The 19,426-nt window shown below is 43.1% G+C and overlaps 1 protein-coding gene across 2 annotated transcripts in view; it reads right to left on the bottom strand.

Annotated features, from left to right (window-relative positions):
- LOC129815662 (ectodysplasin-A-like) overlaps positions 1 to 19,426 on the bottom strand; it is a 75,822-nt gene that overhangs the window by 9,106 nt on the left and 47,290 nt on the right. For both annotated transcript variants that reach the window (XM_055869671.1, XM_055869665.1), the window contains exon 3: positions 1,804 to 1,839. In XM_055869671.1, coding sequence (XP_055725646.1) covers positions 1,804 to 1,839 — 36 coding nt within the window. The remainder of the gene's footprint in view (positions 1 to 1,803; positions 1,840 to 19,426) is intronic.

Raw genomic sequence — 19,426 nt, forward strand, 5'->3', positions numbered from 1 at the left:
GATTCTGATGGAAGCTCATCAAATAGTAAGAACTATTTATGATGTTAATTTGTTGTTCTGTTGAAAAATGTGAAAGTATTATTCCGCTATTCATTTCGGTGCGGTCTCGCTTTAACGCACACTGTATGTCGTAGTAACGTTAATTTTAAAAATCTAACACAGCGGTTGCATTAAGTACTAATGTATCTTTCATTTGCTGTCCAACCTGTATTTTTTAGTCAAGTTTATGATTAGTTATTGATTAGATTAGGTGCCTCTCCCAAGATTTCTCCCGACATTTTGTTTGTTGTTTGGCTACTATTCATATTGTATAACCACGATTTGTGCCGCTAAATTTGCACATTTTCGATCAAACCATATATGTATTGTGTAATTTGATGTTATAGGACTGTCATCTGAAGAAGTTTGAGAAGGTTAGTGAAAAATTAATATCTTTTGCTGGTTTATTCGTTATCACTACTGTTGGCTTGAATCAATTCTGTTGTGTGGTTGGCTATTGTAGTAAGCTAATATAATGCTATATTGTGTTTTCGCTGTAAAACACTTACAAAATCTGAAATATTGGCTGGATTCACAAGATCTTTGTCTTTCATTTGCTGTACACTGTGTATTTTTCATAAATGTTTTATGATGAGTATTTAGGTAATTCACGTTGCTCTTTGTAGTTATTCTAGTTGCTTTGGTGAGAGTTGTGATGGTGGCTGCAATGTAAAACTATGATTTATACCTGAAATATGCAAATTTTTTGAACAAAACATATGCTATACAATAAATATGTTATCAGACTGTCATCTGATGAAGTTGTTTCTTGGTTAGTGACTATTTATATCTTTATTTGGTCAAATTTGTGATAGCTACCTATGCAGTAAAAAAATGGTGTGAAAAAAAAGTTGGCTCTTTTGCTATCGTGGTTAGCTAATAGAAATACATATTGTGTCTTCCCTGTAAAACATTTAAAAAATCAGAAATGATGGCTGGATTCACAAGATGTGTATCTTTCATCTGGTGTTTTGGACTTGTGATTTCATGATATTTAGATGCTAGTATTTACTTGTGGCGCTATGCTAGTCAGCTTTTTTACTGATGAGGGTGCTCCCGGATCCGGGATTGTGTGCAACTAGAAGATAATTAACTTGCTCTCTGTAATATCGTATAGTTTTGGATTCATGACATTACGTATTTTAGAGGACAATAGTCACGTTTCTCGACATATACACTGACTTTGAGAAAGGATTGCGTGACGATTAGCTTAGCAATCGCGTGACGCAGCATGACAACGTGAACGAGATTGGTTGACAGTCTGCTGGGTGGGGCGTTATATGTTCCTTCATTCTTTGGATTCCTATCTCCTTTCTCTACTATCTCTGGCAACGGCACCATGCAATGTACCCTGGACTGGAGAGGCAGACAAATAGGAAAAATGTACTAGATCCTCCATTAAATTACAAATTTCTTAAGGTAAGAATGTTGCAAAAATATGATCAATGGCTCATTCGAGAGAAGACATCCTCCCGAGTTATGACATCGGCCAGTATTGAAATCTGACATTTATGATAAACATTTTCGCGATCTAAAAGTCGGATTCCTATTAACTTCCAGTGTATTGAGAGCGACTATATCACAGTGCTACATCATACTGGCCGGATTTCTGCCTGCTTGAAAGCCTATAACTCAGATAAAACATGAAATGACCCAGTGAATCGATAGAACATCACTCAGAGATACACAAAAGCAATATAACATTCAACATGTGGGAACCTTTCCTTTAAGGATAGATGTAGGAATGTTTTTCTTTTACTGTACCTTTTTTCCTTTCTTTTCGTTTGTTTCCATGTGATTCTGATGTGATTCCATCCATGTGAAAGAGAGAGAACATACAGATAGAGAGAGTCAAACAAGAATAGGGGGATGCAGATGCAGGACATTACAGCTTAAAACACTCCACCCCTGGCACAAGATGTATGCCACTTCTGATCAGTTCTCAAAGCTATGTATTTACGGTTTTCCATCTCATCTTTCCCCTAGTCTGGATTGCAGAATTACAGATAACCCATGAGTCATATAATAGTGTAGAAGCATGTGGAGTAAATGATTGGAGTTAGTTTGAGGATGTTTGTGGCTAACACAAGCTGAACCCAAATGCTATGAAAAGAATCAGCATGTTATTGACCTGAATTCAATAAACTCGACAAATATGATTTTAAAATAGTCTGTTCATGAAATTAGAGGGCTTAGTTTTGAGAGGACACCCAGTATGCCTAACCATTGTAGATGTATCAAGATAATGTATCGAGACATAAACAGACTTTCTCATTTTGGACATTTTGTGAATGCACAAAAGTTTGTAATTTCCACTTTAAAATGTTTCTCTTTAATAAGTGATATAAAATCTGGAACACATTAAGAGTGAAACATCTGAAATGCCAAACCCTTTGTGAAAAGTCTAGAGCAGGAGGTGGTCTGGGAGTAATTATCATTTAAAGACTCAGGAATTTGACTGATTTGAGGAAAATGTCTCTGAAGGTCGTTTTCATTGTTTATACTGCTGTATGTTGCAGTAGCTTTGGCTATGTCAAACAACACAAACAGAGACTTTGAGTTGACCATTGCTTGAGAAGCTTCTCTCCCAAATGTTGACATGGAATGAAAAGAAGTTAAGAGCATTGTGTGTTACATGAGCCATAAGAACAACTTTTAAGAAAGCAAAACTGGGGAAATCTCACATTCCAAAAGTTACATAAATATTTATTTCAGAGATGTTAAAAAATCCCAATCACTGTGTCCATGAAAGCCATGAGGGCCCTGAGCTGAAACACTTGTTATCAGTGAGAGATGGTGTGGCGCTGTGCCCGCTGCTGTGCTCTGTGGTCTATTTGGACCCGTTTCTTTGTATAAAGTGTGTTAGGGTTTCCTGAAAACAACTTCCCTAACCACAGCTTTCTGCCAGGTACTGCAAGCATGGGACTTGCTGAGCACAATGTAATTAATGTCAGGACTCCAAAAACAACAAGACTTGGATATTACTGGACCCGAATCAGAGTCTGGGATGGACAGTGAAAGTAAAATTCACTGTAATGAGTGCACAGCACATGTCATTTATTTGAGTTGAATTGCATGAATGGACCCATCCAAAGCGCTACAATTATACAATTGGAAAATAATATCCTAACATCCTTGTTCAACTCAATAAACAACATCTGTACAGCAAAAAAAGTGAAAATACGTAAGAAGACTGTCAATCACACTGTAAGACCTGTGATATGCACTTTTGTGTGTCTGTTTGAATTGGCTTAGAAGTTGTTTTCTCAATAAATGTCATCATTTTGCTGTTTTAATTACCATTGTTTCTTAATGTTTTCTGGTTGTCTTCTCACGCAATATATATATTTTTCTCAAAACATAAGAGATCAAAAGTAAGAAGAACAATTTGCTTAAGACGCTAGCTTAAATGCTGTATTTATTCCAGATGACTTTCATTTCAAATGAATTGAATAGTTTCTTTGATGTGCAAAGTAAACATGTATTGCATGGCTAACTATGGATCTGAATGGTGAACAACTTTACATTGAAGATGAGAAGATGAGTATGAGAGCACATGAAACAGACTCCAAAACATTCCAATTCACTGGATCTTCCTTCGTTTTGTCAATGTGCATACAGGCCCAACTGTGCTAAAATGTGAAAGACTTTACATGCAGGAACTATATTGTATAAACAAGATAGAAGTCTCCTCATATTAAAGGAAACTGTCCACCTACAACAACACCCACTCACTAATCAATCTGTCTAAAACCCTAGCAGAGAATCTTGGAATCTGTCATAGCCAGAAAACAGCCAAAGGGAGCATTACTCATTAAACAACTTACTAATCGGTTGGATAAGTGATAACAATACTTTTCACTTTGTTTTCATTGGCAGACGTCTAGGAACAGACTGTTTTACCGGAAAGAGGAATTGAAAGCTAGATGTAGGATCTTAAATTTGATCACTCTTTTGTTGCTGAAGGCTTCTTAAGTTTGTAATTTCCACTTTAAAATGTCATACTTGATTTGCCCTAACGCAAAATGTATCAACCCCTAAGAAAAATTTCAATTCATTATAATACACATAATATTTCACATTTCCTGTTGCTGTAGGATTATTTTTCTGCTGTAGCAATCTGGCTCAAATTAAGATCTCTCATCTGTAACAGATCAAAATGCCTTCAGCAAACCCTCTGCATACAGATAGTTCGGAAAACAAACCCCATGTCGATTAATCATCAATCAGATATAAGATTCAAAAGATTAGAAAAGAATAAGACTTATTTGTACTCTGTATTTTTATATAACTACCAAAGCATCCATGTCCATATGTGAGAAAGAACAAAATGATTGATCTTTTCACTGAGGAGTTTTGTGTATTTACACATTGTAATGTGTGTATAATATATGAGTTAACACTCCTTTGCTCTGTTTGGATGAAACATGCAATGGTTGGAGAGGGAGACAGAATCATTGAAGTCTCCATTTCTGACCTAACCGAATAAACACTTGTCTAAGATAGTTATGATGACATTGCGCCTTGAACAAATCCAGTTTGACAAGAGATTTGTACAGATATAACAAACATTTAAACACAATCTCCCCTCCATCCCAAGTATGTCTGCTTACTCTCATGGCCGTACTGTATCAGTCAACATGGGCAGCTTTGTTACCAGTAGATAGATAGTTACGGTAATGCTTAAGCTCTTCTACTCTGCCGCCATAAGTATGTTTTATGTTCAGGTTGTCAGTCACAAAATGTTGACACCAAAGGCCAGCATGTCCACAGCCTTGGACACACCCTGCCTGCCTTGACAATAGACGAGCGGTAAATGTTGATGGGGAAACCGTGGTCAACAAGCATATTCTTGTTGAGTGAAAATAAGAACATGATGACAAAAAAAATATATATATATTATTGTCACATACACCGGATAGATTTTTACAGGGTCAGCCATAGTAGGACTGCACCCCTGAAGCAAATTAGGGTTAAATGCCTTGCTCAAGGGTACATCAACAGAGTTTTCACCTTGTCGGCTCCTGTATTCAAACCAGTGACCTTTCGGTTACTGCCCCAATGCTCTAACCACTCATCCCAACTAGCAAGGTCAAGTCCTCCTCCCATCACCCTGGTAAAAAGGGACTGGTCCTGGCCCAGATGAGCTCCATTACACACACACACACACACACACACACACACACACACACACACACACACACACACACACACACACACACACACACACACACACACACACACACACACACATTACTCAGCTGTTTTTACAAGAGGTGTCCCCACTTAGGCACACGGCTCAGCACAGCCTCCAGAGGTGCACCAGGAAATTAATGGTTGGGGATATGGTTAATAAATACTGGTAAATGTGTTATGGAGAGGCAGGGGAACAGAACAACAACAAGAGAGAACAAGGCTGTCCCCAGTGTGACACAGCTCTAATGTCCGTACACTCATGATAATTGATTTCTGAAAATAATCTCCCATATTTCATCTATAAACAGATTGTGACAACAAAAGTGGTACAATACTTTAATGAATGGAACAAATTAGCATCAAAGAGGTCCAACATTGAAAACACATTTTCACAACACGTACTACAAAAACACATCTGCTGTGAAATGGCTTGCAAAGGCAAACTGCATATTTATGAAGACAAAGTGCATCTTACATGAAAGAGAAATTATTATTTTGGCAAATGCTTCAGTACCAGCTCCTTTGGCTTGATAGTGCAGAGGGCTCTTTTAAGTCCTCTCCCAGGGCCAGCTGATATACTTCCATCATTAACACATCCAGTCATGGCTCAACAGCTGATATACTTCCATCATTAACACATCCAGTCATGGCTCAACAGCTGATATACTTCCATCATTAACACATCCAGTCATGGCTCAACAGCTGATATACTTCCATCATTAACACATCCAGTCATGGCTCAACAGCTGATATACTTCCATCATTAACACATCCAGTCATGGCTCAACAGCTGATATACTTCCATCATTAACACATCCAGTCATGGCTCAACAGCTGATATACTTCCATCATTAACACATCCAGTCATGGCTCAACAGCTGATATACTTCCATCATTAACACATCCAGTCATGGCTCAACAGCTGAGGACTCTGTTGTATCCCACACTTTAGTGTTAACTGTTAACAGTCAAAAGATTACAGATGGTCCCTCGGTCTACCATTTGGAATCAATACAAAACATTTGCACTGGGATAACGTCTGTTATTTTGGATACATGTGACAAACACTGTTCTACATAGCACTGTGCACAGTCTGGCATATGTCAGATATCATGTCATACTGCCGGAAGCATACTTAGCTATGATGTTTGTTAGCATGTGTTAAACAAACAAATTGCAATACGTTGAATTATAGATACATACCAGTCTCTCTGTCATTCAATCACTTTGTCATTAGTGAATTGAAATCTAGCAGTGAGGGAACAGAATCCATATATTATGGCGATCAAACGGAGAACATAGAGGGAGTCAATGTGTGAAAACACTCAGTGTGTCAACACTGAGGGTTGGGAGTGTTCACTGTCAACACTTTGGGTTGGGAGTGTTCATTCCTGCTCAAAGCCACTAATGCAAAATAGCCTGATTTAAAACAAGGATACTTAATCTCTTGTAATGGCTAGAACTTTGAGAAAATATTTCTGCTTTGTTTCTTCTGTACTAACTGAAAGTACATACATGTACTACCACATGGCAACATACCTATTCCCCCCCAAAATCTAATAAAAAAGGCACAACGCAAACCTAAAATATCTGACTGTCAAGAAGCCCTCACCAGTTGTCCAAATGGAATAAGATCTGCTTTGTGTAACCTCATACTGCATCGGTCCTGCACAGTGCAGCTCTAACCCCTGAGCTCAGACTGTGATTCATGGCATGGGATTGTAATACATGGTCTTTTTTTCTTTTAATCAAAATAAAAGGACAGACCTGCCAGGAAGCAGGTGGGGGAAATTGTTAACATGCATTCCTCAGGCCTGAGAATTTCGCTATTTGCTTTAAAGCTCAGCCTTAATTGAATAAGCTTGTAATGTAGAGCTAAACTCACATATCCATTTGCTAATTCAACCATACTCAGCTTGTTCGATAACATCATCTGTCTTTTTAGCTAATTTGGAAAGACCTTTAGACCGGGGCTGCTTGGTCCTTAAAAGTAATGGACAAGAAATGTTTAAATCAAATTGAATTATAAAAACAAACAGCTGTTATTCTAGACAATGAGTAAGCCAATGGTCACATCTGAAAATTTGCTCTACTCTCTCCTGCTCTACTTGAAGGGGAAAAACATCATTATATAATCCAGTGAGCTGGTGTAAGGCCAGTCCTGCCAAAGGCCTTGTCATGGTATGCTGTCTGAGAAGAGGAGTGGCCCAGGGGAACCTAACACAAGCAGAGAGGGGATGAGTGGGGGGGTAACAAGAAGATGAGCCAATTGGCCAATCTGTCGTCTCTCTGGCTAATTTGATTTAAAAAAGAGTGAAGTTAGCCAGCAGCTTCATTGTTGCAATTTGGACAGGTCTCACAGTAGGAGGCCGGATCAGTTGCGGCCCATTACCAAGCAGTATTGACATGACACTGCATTAGTTCCTTGAATACTTTTAAAGTTATGTCTTTGTAATTGACCTTTGTGGATTTGTGAGGTACGATATGTACTCTGCACATTATATATTGTATGTGCAGCTGTCTTATGGCTTGGGAGTAGAAGCTGTTTGTCACGATCGTGTGGCGGATTGACGGACCAAAATGCAGCAGTTGGAAAATAAGCCATCTTCTTTTATTTTAACACGAAGATGAACACGACACAAAAACACTTTAACAAAACAACCAAAACAACAAAACGACCGTGAAGCTACAAACGTTGTGCACAAACATACAGGCTACTAACGTTCTTACATAGACAATTACCCACAACCAATGAGAGCCTATGGCTACCCTAAATAAGGCTCCCAATCAGAGACAACCGAAATCAGCTGTCTCTAATTGGGAACTCATTCAGGTAACCATAGACTCTCCTAGATAACTAACCACCATAGACAATGCTAAACATCTACACTCAACCCAAAACCATATACTACACCCATTAACCCCTTTACCAAATAAACACCCAAAACAACAAAACATAAACATTCCCCATGTCACACCCTGACCTAACTAAAATAATAAAGAAAACAAAGAATAATAAGGCCAGGGCGTGACATAACCCCCCCCTTGAGGCGCGAACTCCGGGCGCACCATACACAGTCTAGGGGAGGGTCTGGGTGGGCTCCCCTCCACGGTGGCGGCTCCGGCTCTGGTCGTAGTCCCCTCGTCACCACAGTACCTAACCACCTCCTAGGCTTTCTCCAAACGACCCCCCTCCACATTAACCCCATTGCATCAAGGGGCAGTTCCGGACTAAAGGACAGTACCAGGGTAAGGGACAGTACCAGGATAAGGGGCAGTACCAGGATAAGGGGCAGTACCAGGATAAGGGGCAGCACCAGGGTAAGGGGCAGCACCAGGGTAAGGGGCAGCACCAGGGTAAGGGGCAGCACCAGGGTAAGGGGCAGCTCCAGGGTAAGGGGCAGCTCCGGACTGAGGAATGGCAGCTCCGGACTGAGGGACTGCAGCTCCGGACTGAGGGACTGCAGCTCCGGACTGAGGGACGGCCCATGGCTGGCTGACAGATCTGGCTGCTCATGGCTGGCTAACGGATCTGGCTGCTCATGGCTGGCTAACTGATCTGGCTGCTCATGGCTGGCTGACTGATCTGGCTGCTCATGGCTAGCTGACGGATCTGGCTGCTCATGGCTAGCTGACGGATCTGGCTGCTCATGGCTAGCTGACGGATCTGGCTGCTCATGGCTAGCTGACGGATCTGGCTGCTCATGGCTAGCTGACGGATCTGGCTGCTCATGGCTAACTGACGGATCTGGCTGCTCATGGCTAGCTGACGGATCTGGCTGCTCATGGCTAGCTGACGGATCTGGCTGCTCATGGCTAGCTGACGGATCTGGCTGCTCATGGCTAGCTGACGGATCTGGCTGCTCATGGCTGGTTGGCGGCTCTGGCAGATCCTGTCTGGTTGGCGGCTCTGGCAGATCCTGTCTGGTTGGCGGCTCTGGCAGATCCTGTCTGACGGACGGCTCTAGCGGCTCCTGTCTGGCTGGCGGCTCTAGCGGCTCCTGTCTGGCGGACGGCTCAGTGGGCTCATGGCAGACGGGCGGCTTTGCAGGCTCATGGCAGACGGGCGGCTTTGCAGGCTCATGGCAGACGGATGGCTCAGATGGCGCTGGGGAGACGGATGGCTCAGATGGCGCTGGGGAGACGGATGGCTCAGATGGCGCTTGGCAGACGGGCAGTTCAGTCATTGCAGTGCAGACGGCAGACTCCTGCCGGCTGAGGCGCACTGTAGGCCTGGTGCGTGGTGCCGGGACTGGTGGCACCGGGCTGGGGACACGCATCTCAGGGCTAGTGCGGGGAGCAGCAACAGGACGCACAGGACTCTGGGGACACACAGGAGGCTTGGTGCGTGGTTTAGACACTGGTGGTAAAGGGCTGGAGACACGCACCATATAGCTAGTGCGTGGAGGAGGCACTGGTGGTACTGGGTTGGGGCGGGGAGGTGGCGCCGGTAATACCGGACCGTGCAGACGTACTGGCTCCCTTGAACGCAGAGCCTGCCCAACCTTACCTGGTTCTATGCTCCCCGTCGCCTGACCAGTGCGGGGAGGTGGAATAACCCGCACCGGCCTATGTAGGCGAACCGGGGACACCATGCGTAAGGCTGGTGCCATGTACGCCGGCCCGAGGAGACGCACTGGTGACCAGATGCGTTGGGCCGGCTTCATGACATATGGCTCAACGCTCAGTCTAGCCCGGCCGATACGTGGAGCTGCAATGTACCGAACCGGGCTATGCACGCGTACAGGAGACACCGTGCGCTCTACTGCGTAACACGGTGTCTGCCCGTACTCTCGCTCTCCACGGTAAGTACAGGGAGTAGGCGCAGGTTTCCTACCTGACTTCGCCACACTCCCTTTAAGGCCCCCCCCAAGAAATTTTTGGGTTGTACTCACGGGCTTCCAGCCTTGTCTCCGTGCTGCCTCCTCATATCGCCTCCTCTCGGCTTTCGCTGCCTCCAGCTCTTCACGAGGGAGGCGATATTCTCCAGGTTGATCCCACGGCCCCTTACCATCCAGTATCTCCTCCCATGTCCATGAATCCTGTGTAGGTAGGTCCTGTTGCCGCTTTCCATGCCGCTTGGTCCTATGGTGGGTAATTCTGTCACGATCGTGTGGCGGATTGACGGACCAAAATGCAGCAGTTGGAAAATAAGCCATCTTCTTTTATTTTAACACGAAGATGAACACGACACAAAAACACTTTAACAAAACAACCAAAACAACAAAACGACCGTGAAGCTACAAACGTTGTGCACAAACATACAGGCTACTAACGTTCTTACATAGACAATTACCCACAACCAATGAGAGCCTATGGCTACCCTAAATAAGGCTCCCAATCAGAGACAACCGAAATCAGCTGTCTCTAATTGGGAACTCATTCAGGTAACCATAGACTCTCCTAGATAACTAACCACCATAGACAATGCTAAACATCTACACTCAACCCAAAACCATATACTACACCCATTAACCCCTTTACCAAATAAACACCCAAAACAACAAAACATAAACATTCCCCATGTCACACCCTGACCTAACTAAAATAATAAAGAAAACAAAGAATAATAAGGCCAGGGCGTGACACTGTTAAGGAGCCTTTTGGACCTAGACTTAGTGCTCCGGTACTGCTTGCCGTGCGGTAATAGGGACAACAGTCTATGACTTTTGTGCCTTTATCTGACACCGCCTAGTATACTCCAGGCTGCATCACACCCGGCCATGATTGGGAGTCCCATAGGGCTGCGCGGATAGGCCTTCATTGTAAGTAAGAATTTGTTCTTAACTGGCTTGCCTAGTTAAATAAAGGTTCAATAAATAAATAAAATGGATTGGCAGGAAGCTTGACCCCAGTGATGTACTGGGCTGCATGTACTACCCCCTGTAGCACATTATGGTCGGATGCCGGGCAATTGCCATACCAGGCGGTGATGCAACCGGTCAGGATGCTATGAGGATTATGAGGATCTGGGGAGCCATGCCAAATCTTTTCAGTCTCCTGAGGGGAAAAAGGCATGCCCTCTTCACGACTTTCTTGGTGTGTTTGGACCATGGTAGTTTGTTGGTGATGTGGACACCAAGGAACTTGAAACTCTCAACCCGCTCCACTACAGCCCAGTCGATGTGAATGGTGGCGTGTTCGGCCTTCCTTTTCATGTAGTCCACGATCATCTCCTTTGTCTTGCTCACGTTGAGGGAGAGGTTGTTGTCAGTCTCTGACCTCCCTATAGGCTGTCTCATCGTTGTCGGTGATCAGTCCTACCACCGTTGTGTTGTCAGCAAACTTAATGATGGTGTTGGAGTCGTGCTTGATTACACAGTCGTGGGTGAAAAGAGAGAAAGGAGGGGCCTAAGCACGCACCCCTGAGGGGCCCCCGTGTTGAGGATCAACGTGGCAGATGTGTTGTTGCCTACCCTTACCACCTGGGGGCAGCCCGTCAGGAAGTCCAGAATCCAGTTGCAGAGGGAGGTGTTTAGTCCCAGGGTCCTTAGCTTAATGTTGAGCTTTGTGGGCACTATGGTGTTGAATGCTGAGCTGTGGTCAATGAACAGCATTCTCACATAGGTGTTCCTTTTGTCCAGGTGAGAAAGGCCAGTTTGGAGTGCAATTTAGATTGCATCATCTGTGGATCTGTTGGGGCGGTATGCGAATTGGAGTGGGTCTAGGGTTTCCGGGAAGATGGTGTTGATTTGAGCCATGACCAGCCTTTCAAAGCACTTCATGGCTACCGACGTGAGGGCTATGTGGCGGAAGTCATTTAGACAGGTTACATTCGCTTTCTTGGGCACAGGGAATGTGATGGTCTGCTTGAAACATGTAGGTATTACAGACTCGGTCAGGGAGAGGTTGAACATGTCAGTGAAGGCACTTGCCAGTTGGTCCACCCATGCTCTGAGTACACGTCCTGGTAATCCGTCTGGCCCCGCAGCCTTGTGAATGTTGACCTGTTTAAAGGTCTTGCTCACATCAGCTACGGAGAGCGGGATCACACAGTCTTCCGGAACAGCTGATGCTCTCGTGCATGATTCAGTGTTGCTTGCCTCAAAGCGAGCATAAAGGCATTTAACCTGTCTGGTAGGCCTGCGTCACTGGGAAGCTCGCAGCTTGGTTTCCAAGCCCTGCCACATCCGATGAGCGTCAGAGCCGGAGTAGTAGGATTCAATCTTAGTTCTGTATAGACGCTTTGCCTGTTTGATGGTTCGTCTGAGGGAAAAGCGGGATTTCAGAAAGAAGGCGAGAGAGAGCTTTGTACGTGTCTTTCTGTGTGGATTAAAGGTGGTCTAGATTTTTTTCTCCTTTGGTTGTACATGTGACATGCTGGTAGAAATGAGGTAAAACAGATTTAAGTTTGCCTGCATTAGAGTCCCCGGCCACTATGAGTGCCACTTCTGGATGAACATTTTCTTGTTTGCTTATGGCCTTATACAGCTCGTTGAGTGCGGTCTTAGTGCCAGAGACGGTTTGTAGTGGTAGTAGAAGGCTACGAAAAATATAGATGAAAACTCTTTTGGGAGATAGTGTGGTCTTCAGCTTATCATGAGGTACTCTAACTCAGGTGAGCAATACCTCGAGACTACCTTAATAGGGCCCCTGAGTGGTGCAGCAGTCTAAGGCACTGCATCTCAATGCTAGAGGCGTCACTACAGATCCTGGTTCGATTCCAGGCTGTACCACAACCGGCCGTGATTGGGAGTCCCATAGGGCGGCGCACAATTGGCCCAGCTTTGTCCAGGTTAGGATTTGGCCAGGGTAAGCCGTCATTGTAAATATGAATTTGTTCTTAACTGACTTCCCTAGTTAAATAAAGTGCACCAGCTGTTATTGACAAACAGACACACACCCCCACCCCTCGTTTTACCAGACGTAGCTGTTCTGTCCTGCCGATGCACGAAAAACCAAGCAAATGTATATTATCCATGTCGTCGTTCAGCCACGACTCGGTGAAACATAAGATACTACAGTTTTTAATGTCCCGTTGGTAGGATAGTCTTGAACTAAGCTCATACAGTGATTACACGTTGGCTAATAGAATGGATACTAGAGGCGGGTTACCCACTCACTGACAAATTCTCACAAGGCACCCTGATCTCCGCCCCCTGTATTTAATTATTTTCTTCATGCTAATGACAAGGATTTGGGCCTTGTCTGAGAGCAACATTGTATCCTTTGTGGCGGACTCATTAAAGAAAAAATATTTGTCCAGTTCGAGGTGAGTAATCTCTGTTCTGATATCCAGAAGCTCTTTTCGGTCATAAGAGACGGTAGCGTCAACATTATGTACAAAATAAATGAGAAACAATGTGAAAAAACACACAAAATAGAACAATTGGTTAAAGAGCCCGTAAAACGTCAGCCATCCCCTCCGGCACCATTCTTCCATATAACAGTAGAACTATGACTGCACCAAAACAGACTAAGAATTATTTGACATAATAAGCCTCTGATTTAGTAAGGCTGCAGTCTTTCCCCTTAGATCCATGAAACTCTGTACCTGTCTGTGTTTAAAGATATCCCCTATAAAACTGACAAATCCATTTTGCGGTGAGACAGAGAAGAGGCATATCCGGTGTACGAAGCATATGTAGGGCCAACCAACTCTGAAGACTCACATATGTATGTATACATATGTCATTCTGATAGTCCCCATGCTGAGTGTTCCAGTTTACACTATGGCACACAGAGCATACAAGGACAAGGCTTTCATGACTCACTCTCAGAATCCATTTCCAATGCAACCACAAACTCTACACTCCAGAAAGAATGAATAAATATCTTGGAATAAAAATTCTGTTAAACTGAATTAGATTCGACTGTGAAGCGAAGACAGATGGGTTTTGCGGTGTGAACACATCTCTGTGAATAAATTCAGTGACACATGTAGGTGATAAGGAGGAGGAACTTCATGACAGGTGAACATAAAGCTCTTCCTTTCAACAGCAGCAGTCGTCTGTGTCAGGGCATGTCTCCCAGCGATCCCACTTCTACCGGTTACAACACTGACCCCGTACTCTTTGACAGATGAAAAATCACAATCATTTTGTGCTTGTAAAGATTAATGCCACCCTCAATACATTGTTAAATCTCCCCAGGGAGGAAGTACAGAAGGAGTAGGTTCCCTCCCTTCCTCCTGCTTTGTCTCCTAAACCCAAGGTGGTATGATCAAAACAGATAAGGTGTCACAGAAGGTTTGTTCACCGCACAAGCGTCTCGTCTGGTTCTAAGGCAGGCGGAAGTGCCCTAAGCCTGAGCAGTGTGATCATACACGAACCGTCTGGTGTATTTTCAGTCCAGTGAAAATATACATTTGCAGTTGCTGTAGCCCTCCATATTGCCTATTCTTGTCACATTCTTTTGGGGGCTCTTTCGGAGAGGCCTTTCCTTCCATACAGTACCTGTTCTCTTTCCAATACTTTTTCTTTGGATGTTTGTAGGGGAGTCACTCTTCAATGCTGATCTTGGGAATGCGTGTAGTTCAAGGCCAGGCAGGCATTTCTGAGTCAGCCAAAAACCCTGTCATTTCTGGGCTCTGCCAACACCTATCTTGCAATACTCTGTGCTCTGGCACACTTCATATGGCATGCAGAACCTTTGTGCTTGTGTGTATCTTTATCACCAGTGGAAACCTTTCCTGGCACCAATCTAACATACTACTTTCTAACTCCTAATATCCTATTCCCTAATTGTTCTTGGTGACTGACACCTCATCAGTGACCATCAGGGGAGATCCTCAGCATTAAAGGAAAGAGTCACCCATTTTTAATGTTATATATACACTGAACAAAATATAATCGCAACATGCAACAATGTCAAAGATATATGATCCCACAGGTGAAGAAGCCAGATGTGGAGGTCCTAGGCTGGTGTGGTTACACGTGGTCTGCAGTTGTGAGGCCGGTTGGACGTACTGCCAAATTCTCTAAAACAACATTGGAGGCAGCTTATGGTAAGAAATTAACATTACATTCTCTGGAAACAGAGAAGCATAAATGTCTGGTGGACATTCCTGCAGTCAGCATGCCAATTGCATGCTCCCTCAAAACTTGAGACATCCGTGGCATTGTGTTGTGTGACAAAACTGCACATTTTAAAGTTCTTGGTATGCCACACCTGTCAGGTGGATGGATTATCTTGGCAAAGGAAAAATATTCACTAACAGGAATGTAAACAAATTTGTGCACACAATTTGAGAGAAATAAGCTTTTGGTGCATATGGAACATTTCTGGGATTTTTTATTTCAGCTCATGAAACATGGGACCAACACTTTACATGTTGCATTTATATTTTTGTTCAGTGTAGTTTTTGTGCATCTCTGATATGCATATTTTGTCTCAGAGATAAGAAAAAAATATAGTAACATTCAAAATGGGTGAATCTTTCCTTTAAGCCAAAAGAGCAGCTCTCCAGCTGGAATCACAGCACCACTTCTTCCCTACAGTACCTCTCCAATGAAAACACTGGACCTGCACCATATTTACATGTAAATACATCCTCAGAGCAGAAAGCAGCAGCGTCCAAAACACATGTCAATCATCTCCTCAGCCTCCCCTGACTGGAGGTAATCCGAGGAAAGGAACAATGCCTCACCAGCAGATCCTAATTCTGGCAGGATCATACCAACCTTATTGTGTGAAGCTGAAATATGTAGACTCACTTCAACTGATATCTAAGCAGCAGCAGTAGCCCACAATGGAAAGAGAGAGTGAGGGAGAGAGAGAGACTTAAACCCTCTAATGACAGAGCGCCCAAACAAATTACTGCATTGTAAATGTTCCAATGCAATGCATGTCAGGCTTTGAACTGAATACCACATCAAAAATCCAGTGCTCACTCCTTTCAAACCAAGAAATCAGGAGAACGGCCGCAAAAATGTAATTACTTATATTCTGGTTTTATACCAACAACATAGAAGTGGGGAACAACGTCTCCCTCCCAAAGTGCATAGATCCAGCCTCTGTAAATGCAACTAAATGGCCTGCCCAGTGAAGGAAAGGCGCCCTGTGTAATTCTTTAAACATGAGAAACAGTGACATGTACTCTGAATGACCTAAAATGATAAACCCAATTGTGATGATCGCCCAAAAAATCTCTTTCGCAATCTAAAGACATGCCTAATATAAGTAACCAGACATTTGAAACACTTTAAGGGTTTATGAGAATTCAAATTAATTTATTGAATGTAATATGTGTTTAGCCATGTCCTTCAGTACTGCCGATGTTCGCCTGTAATGAGAGAGAAATGCATGTTAGAGTTCACGCCAACATTAATTTGGTTTTGGATGCGCCAGCCATTTGTTTGTAGCGCTATGTTACTCAGTCTTAGTATGCTTCAAGTGCAAATATTTTGGTGATGCAATCGCTAGGTTAAAGGTAAAAAATTGTTTGCAAACATACCGGTAATCTTCGTTGAATGAAGAGGTGAATCCTTTGTTCCTGCTGCATCAGGAGGTGTGTCAAACACAGCAGTGTTCAGGAGCGCTACTTATCATGTGTTACTGAGATCTGTAATGTGGTTGAATTCCAAGGGAGAACAAATGTTACCCTGCTTTATGCAGGGTCCTACACTATTGACTGAAGTGTGTATATATTTAGTAATATATTGATTATTGTCTGAATATGTTTATTGTGCATTCATGCCTGTATTTGAACATGCTTTCGACATGCTTTCGAAGTCAAGGCTTTCGACTCTGTCAATCACCGTATCCTTATCGGCAGACTCAACAGCCTTGGTTTCTCAAATGACTGCCTCGCCTGGTTCACTAACTACTTCGCAGACAGAGTTCAGTGTGTCAAATCGGAGAGCCTGTTGTCCGGATCTCTGGCAGTCTCTATGGGGGTACCACAGGGTTCAATTCTCGGGCCGACTCTTTTCTCTGTATATATCAACGATGTCGCTCTTGCTGCGAGTGATTCCCTGATCCACCTCTACGCAGATGACACCATTCTGCATACATCTTGCCCTTATTTGGACACTGTGCTAACTAACCTCCAAACGAGCTTCAACGCCATACAACAGCTCCTTCCGTGGCCTTCAACTGCTCTTAAATGCTAGTAAAATCAAATGCCTGCTTTTCAACCGTTCGCAGCCCGCACCCGCCCGCCCGACTAGCATCACTACTCTGGACGGTTCTGACTTAGAATATGTGGACAACTACAAATACCTAGGTGTTTAGACTGTAGACTGTAAACTCTCCTTCCAGACTCATATTAAACATCTCCAATCCAAAATTAAATCTAGAATCGGCTTCCTATTTCGCAACAAAGCCTCGTTCACTCATGCTGTCAAACATACCTTCGTAAAACTGACTATCCTACCGATCCTCAACTTCGGCGATGTAATTTACAAAATAGCTTCCAATACTCTACTCAGCAAACTGGATGCAGTCTATCACAGTGCCATCCGTTTTGTCACCAAAGCCCCTTATACCACCCACCACTGCGACCTGTATGCTCAAGTCGGCTGGCCCTCGCTACATATTCGTCGCCAGACGCACTGGCTCCAGGTCATCTATAAGTCTACGCTAGGTAAAGCTCACTGGTCATGATAACAACACCCACCCGTAGCACGCGCTCCAGCAGGTATATCTCACTGGTCGTCCCCAAAGCCAACACCTCTTTTGGCCGCCTTTCCTTCCAGTTCTCTGCTGCCAATGACTGGAATGAATTGCAAAAATCGCTGAAGCTGGAGACTTATATTTCCCTCACTAACTTTAAACATCAGCTATCTGAGCAGCTAACCGATCGCTGCAGCTGTACATAGGCCATCTGTAAATATCCCACCCAATCTACCTACCCCATCCCCATATTGTTTTATTTACTTTTCTGTTATTTTGCACACCAGTATCACTACTTACACACCATCATCTGCTCATCTATCACTCCAGTGTTAATTTGCTAAATTGTAATTACTTCGCTACTATGGCCTATTTATTGCCTTACCTCCTCACGCCATTTGCACACACTGTATATAGACTTTCTTTTTTTCTCTATTGTGTTATTGACTGTACGCTTATTTATTCTATGTGTAACTCTGTGTTGTTGTTTGTGTCGCACTGCTTTGCTTTATCTTGGCCAGGTCGCAGTTGTAAATGAGAACTTGTTCTCAACTAGCTTACCTGGTTAAATAAAGGTGAAATAAAATTGAAAAATTAAAAAAATGCTAATTGATGATTGGTTAATAATGGTGTGGTCCATATTGAAACTGATACTTGATGATTGGTTAATAATTGGACGGTCCATAGTGAAGGTTCCAGGTAGGCTATCTAAGCCTCTTTCTAGGCCAGGCAAGGGACTGGTTGTGGACAGGTATTATTAAGTTCGGAGTTGTTTGAGTGCAACTGTTTTGGGAGTTATCCCCAGTTTATGTTCCTGTTGCAACTTCCAGTTTGTTACTTTCTTTTGTAAATAATTTTAAAGTTTTTGGTGGCTTATTTTCCTGTTTGCTAGTAAAAGCCTCACCCGGGCAAGAAAAGTAAAGAACTGCTGTTGTCTCCTCACTGTAAAATCCTACCGTATGGTCTCTCACTCATCTTGGTATAGTAGGTCTACTATTGAAATACATAAATTAAGCTTTCAACTGTGTCAGAAATTCATACGTTTCAGATTTTTTCAAAATGTTTTCAAGTTTTCGCTCTCACCATTTAATAAAAAATAGAAAAGCAACATAATTGGATATTCTAAATCCAAATCAGGAGATCACTTTTAAGAAATGTAGATTTTTGAGTGTAGTTACCCTTTAATTCAAGTGCACAGGCACTAGCACTGTTGTTTGGTTAGTGGTGTTTCTGTAGCGCACATGAGATGGAGTTTGCAAAACCAATGTCCACTGGATTGATGCAAATAATCATGATATCATTCTGCCAGGTAGGCATAGGCTACTTTATAGCTAGTTAACATTAAATGAGAAAGATTTTGGTAAAGCCTTTCCATCTAGGCTACCAGAAGACGATAGGCCGATCACTAGCATCACTATATTTTTCCTGTTCCTTAATTGTTTGAATCCTGGATGTTTTACTTCATATTATGAGGCATGTCTTACTTTTGTTCAAAATAGCCACACCAAAAACCGAACATAGAAATAAATATTTTATAAACAGTTCCTCATATGCAGTCTCCTGTTCTCTTGGCTTTCAAATCAACTTTCTTTCAATGTCTAGGAGGTCAAAGGCATTATGCTAGTCATATGTGGCT

Source organism: Salvelinus fontinalis, chromosome 2 (genome assembly GCF_029448725.1).
Source record: "Salvelinus fontinalis isolate EN_2023a chromosome 2, ASM2944872v1, whole genome shotgun sequence".
In the NCBI taxonomy this organism is placed as follows: domain Eukaryota; kingdom Metazoa; phylum Chordata; class Actinopteri; order Salmoniformes; family Salmonidae; genus Salvelinus; species Salvelinus fontinalis.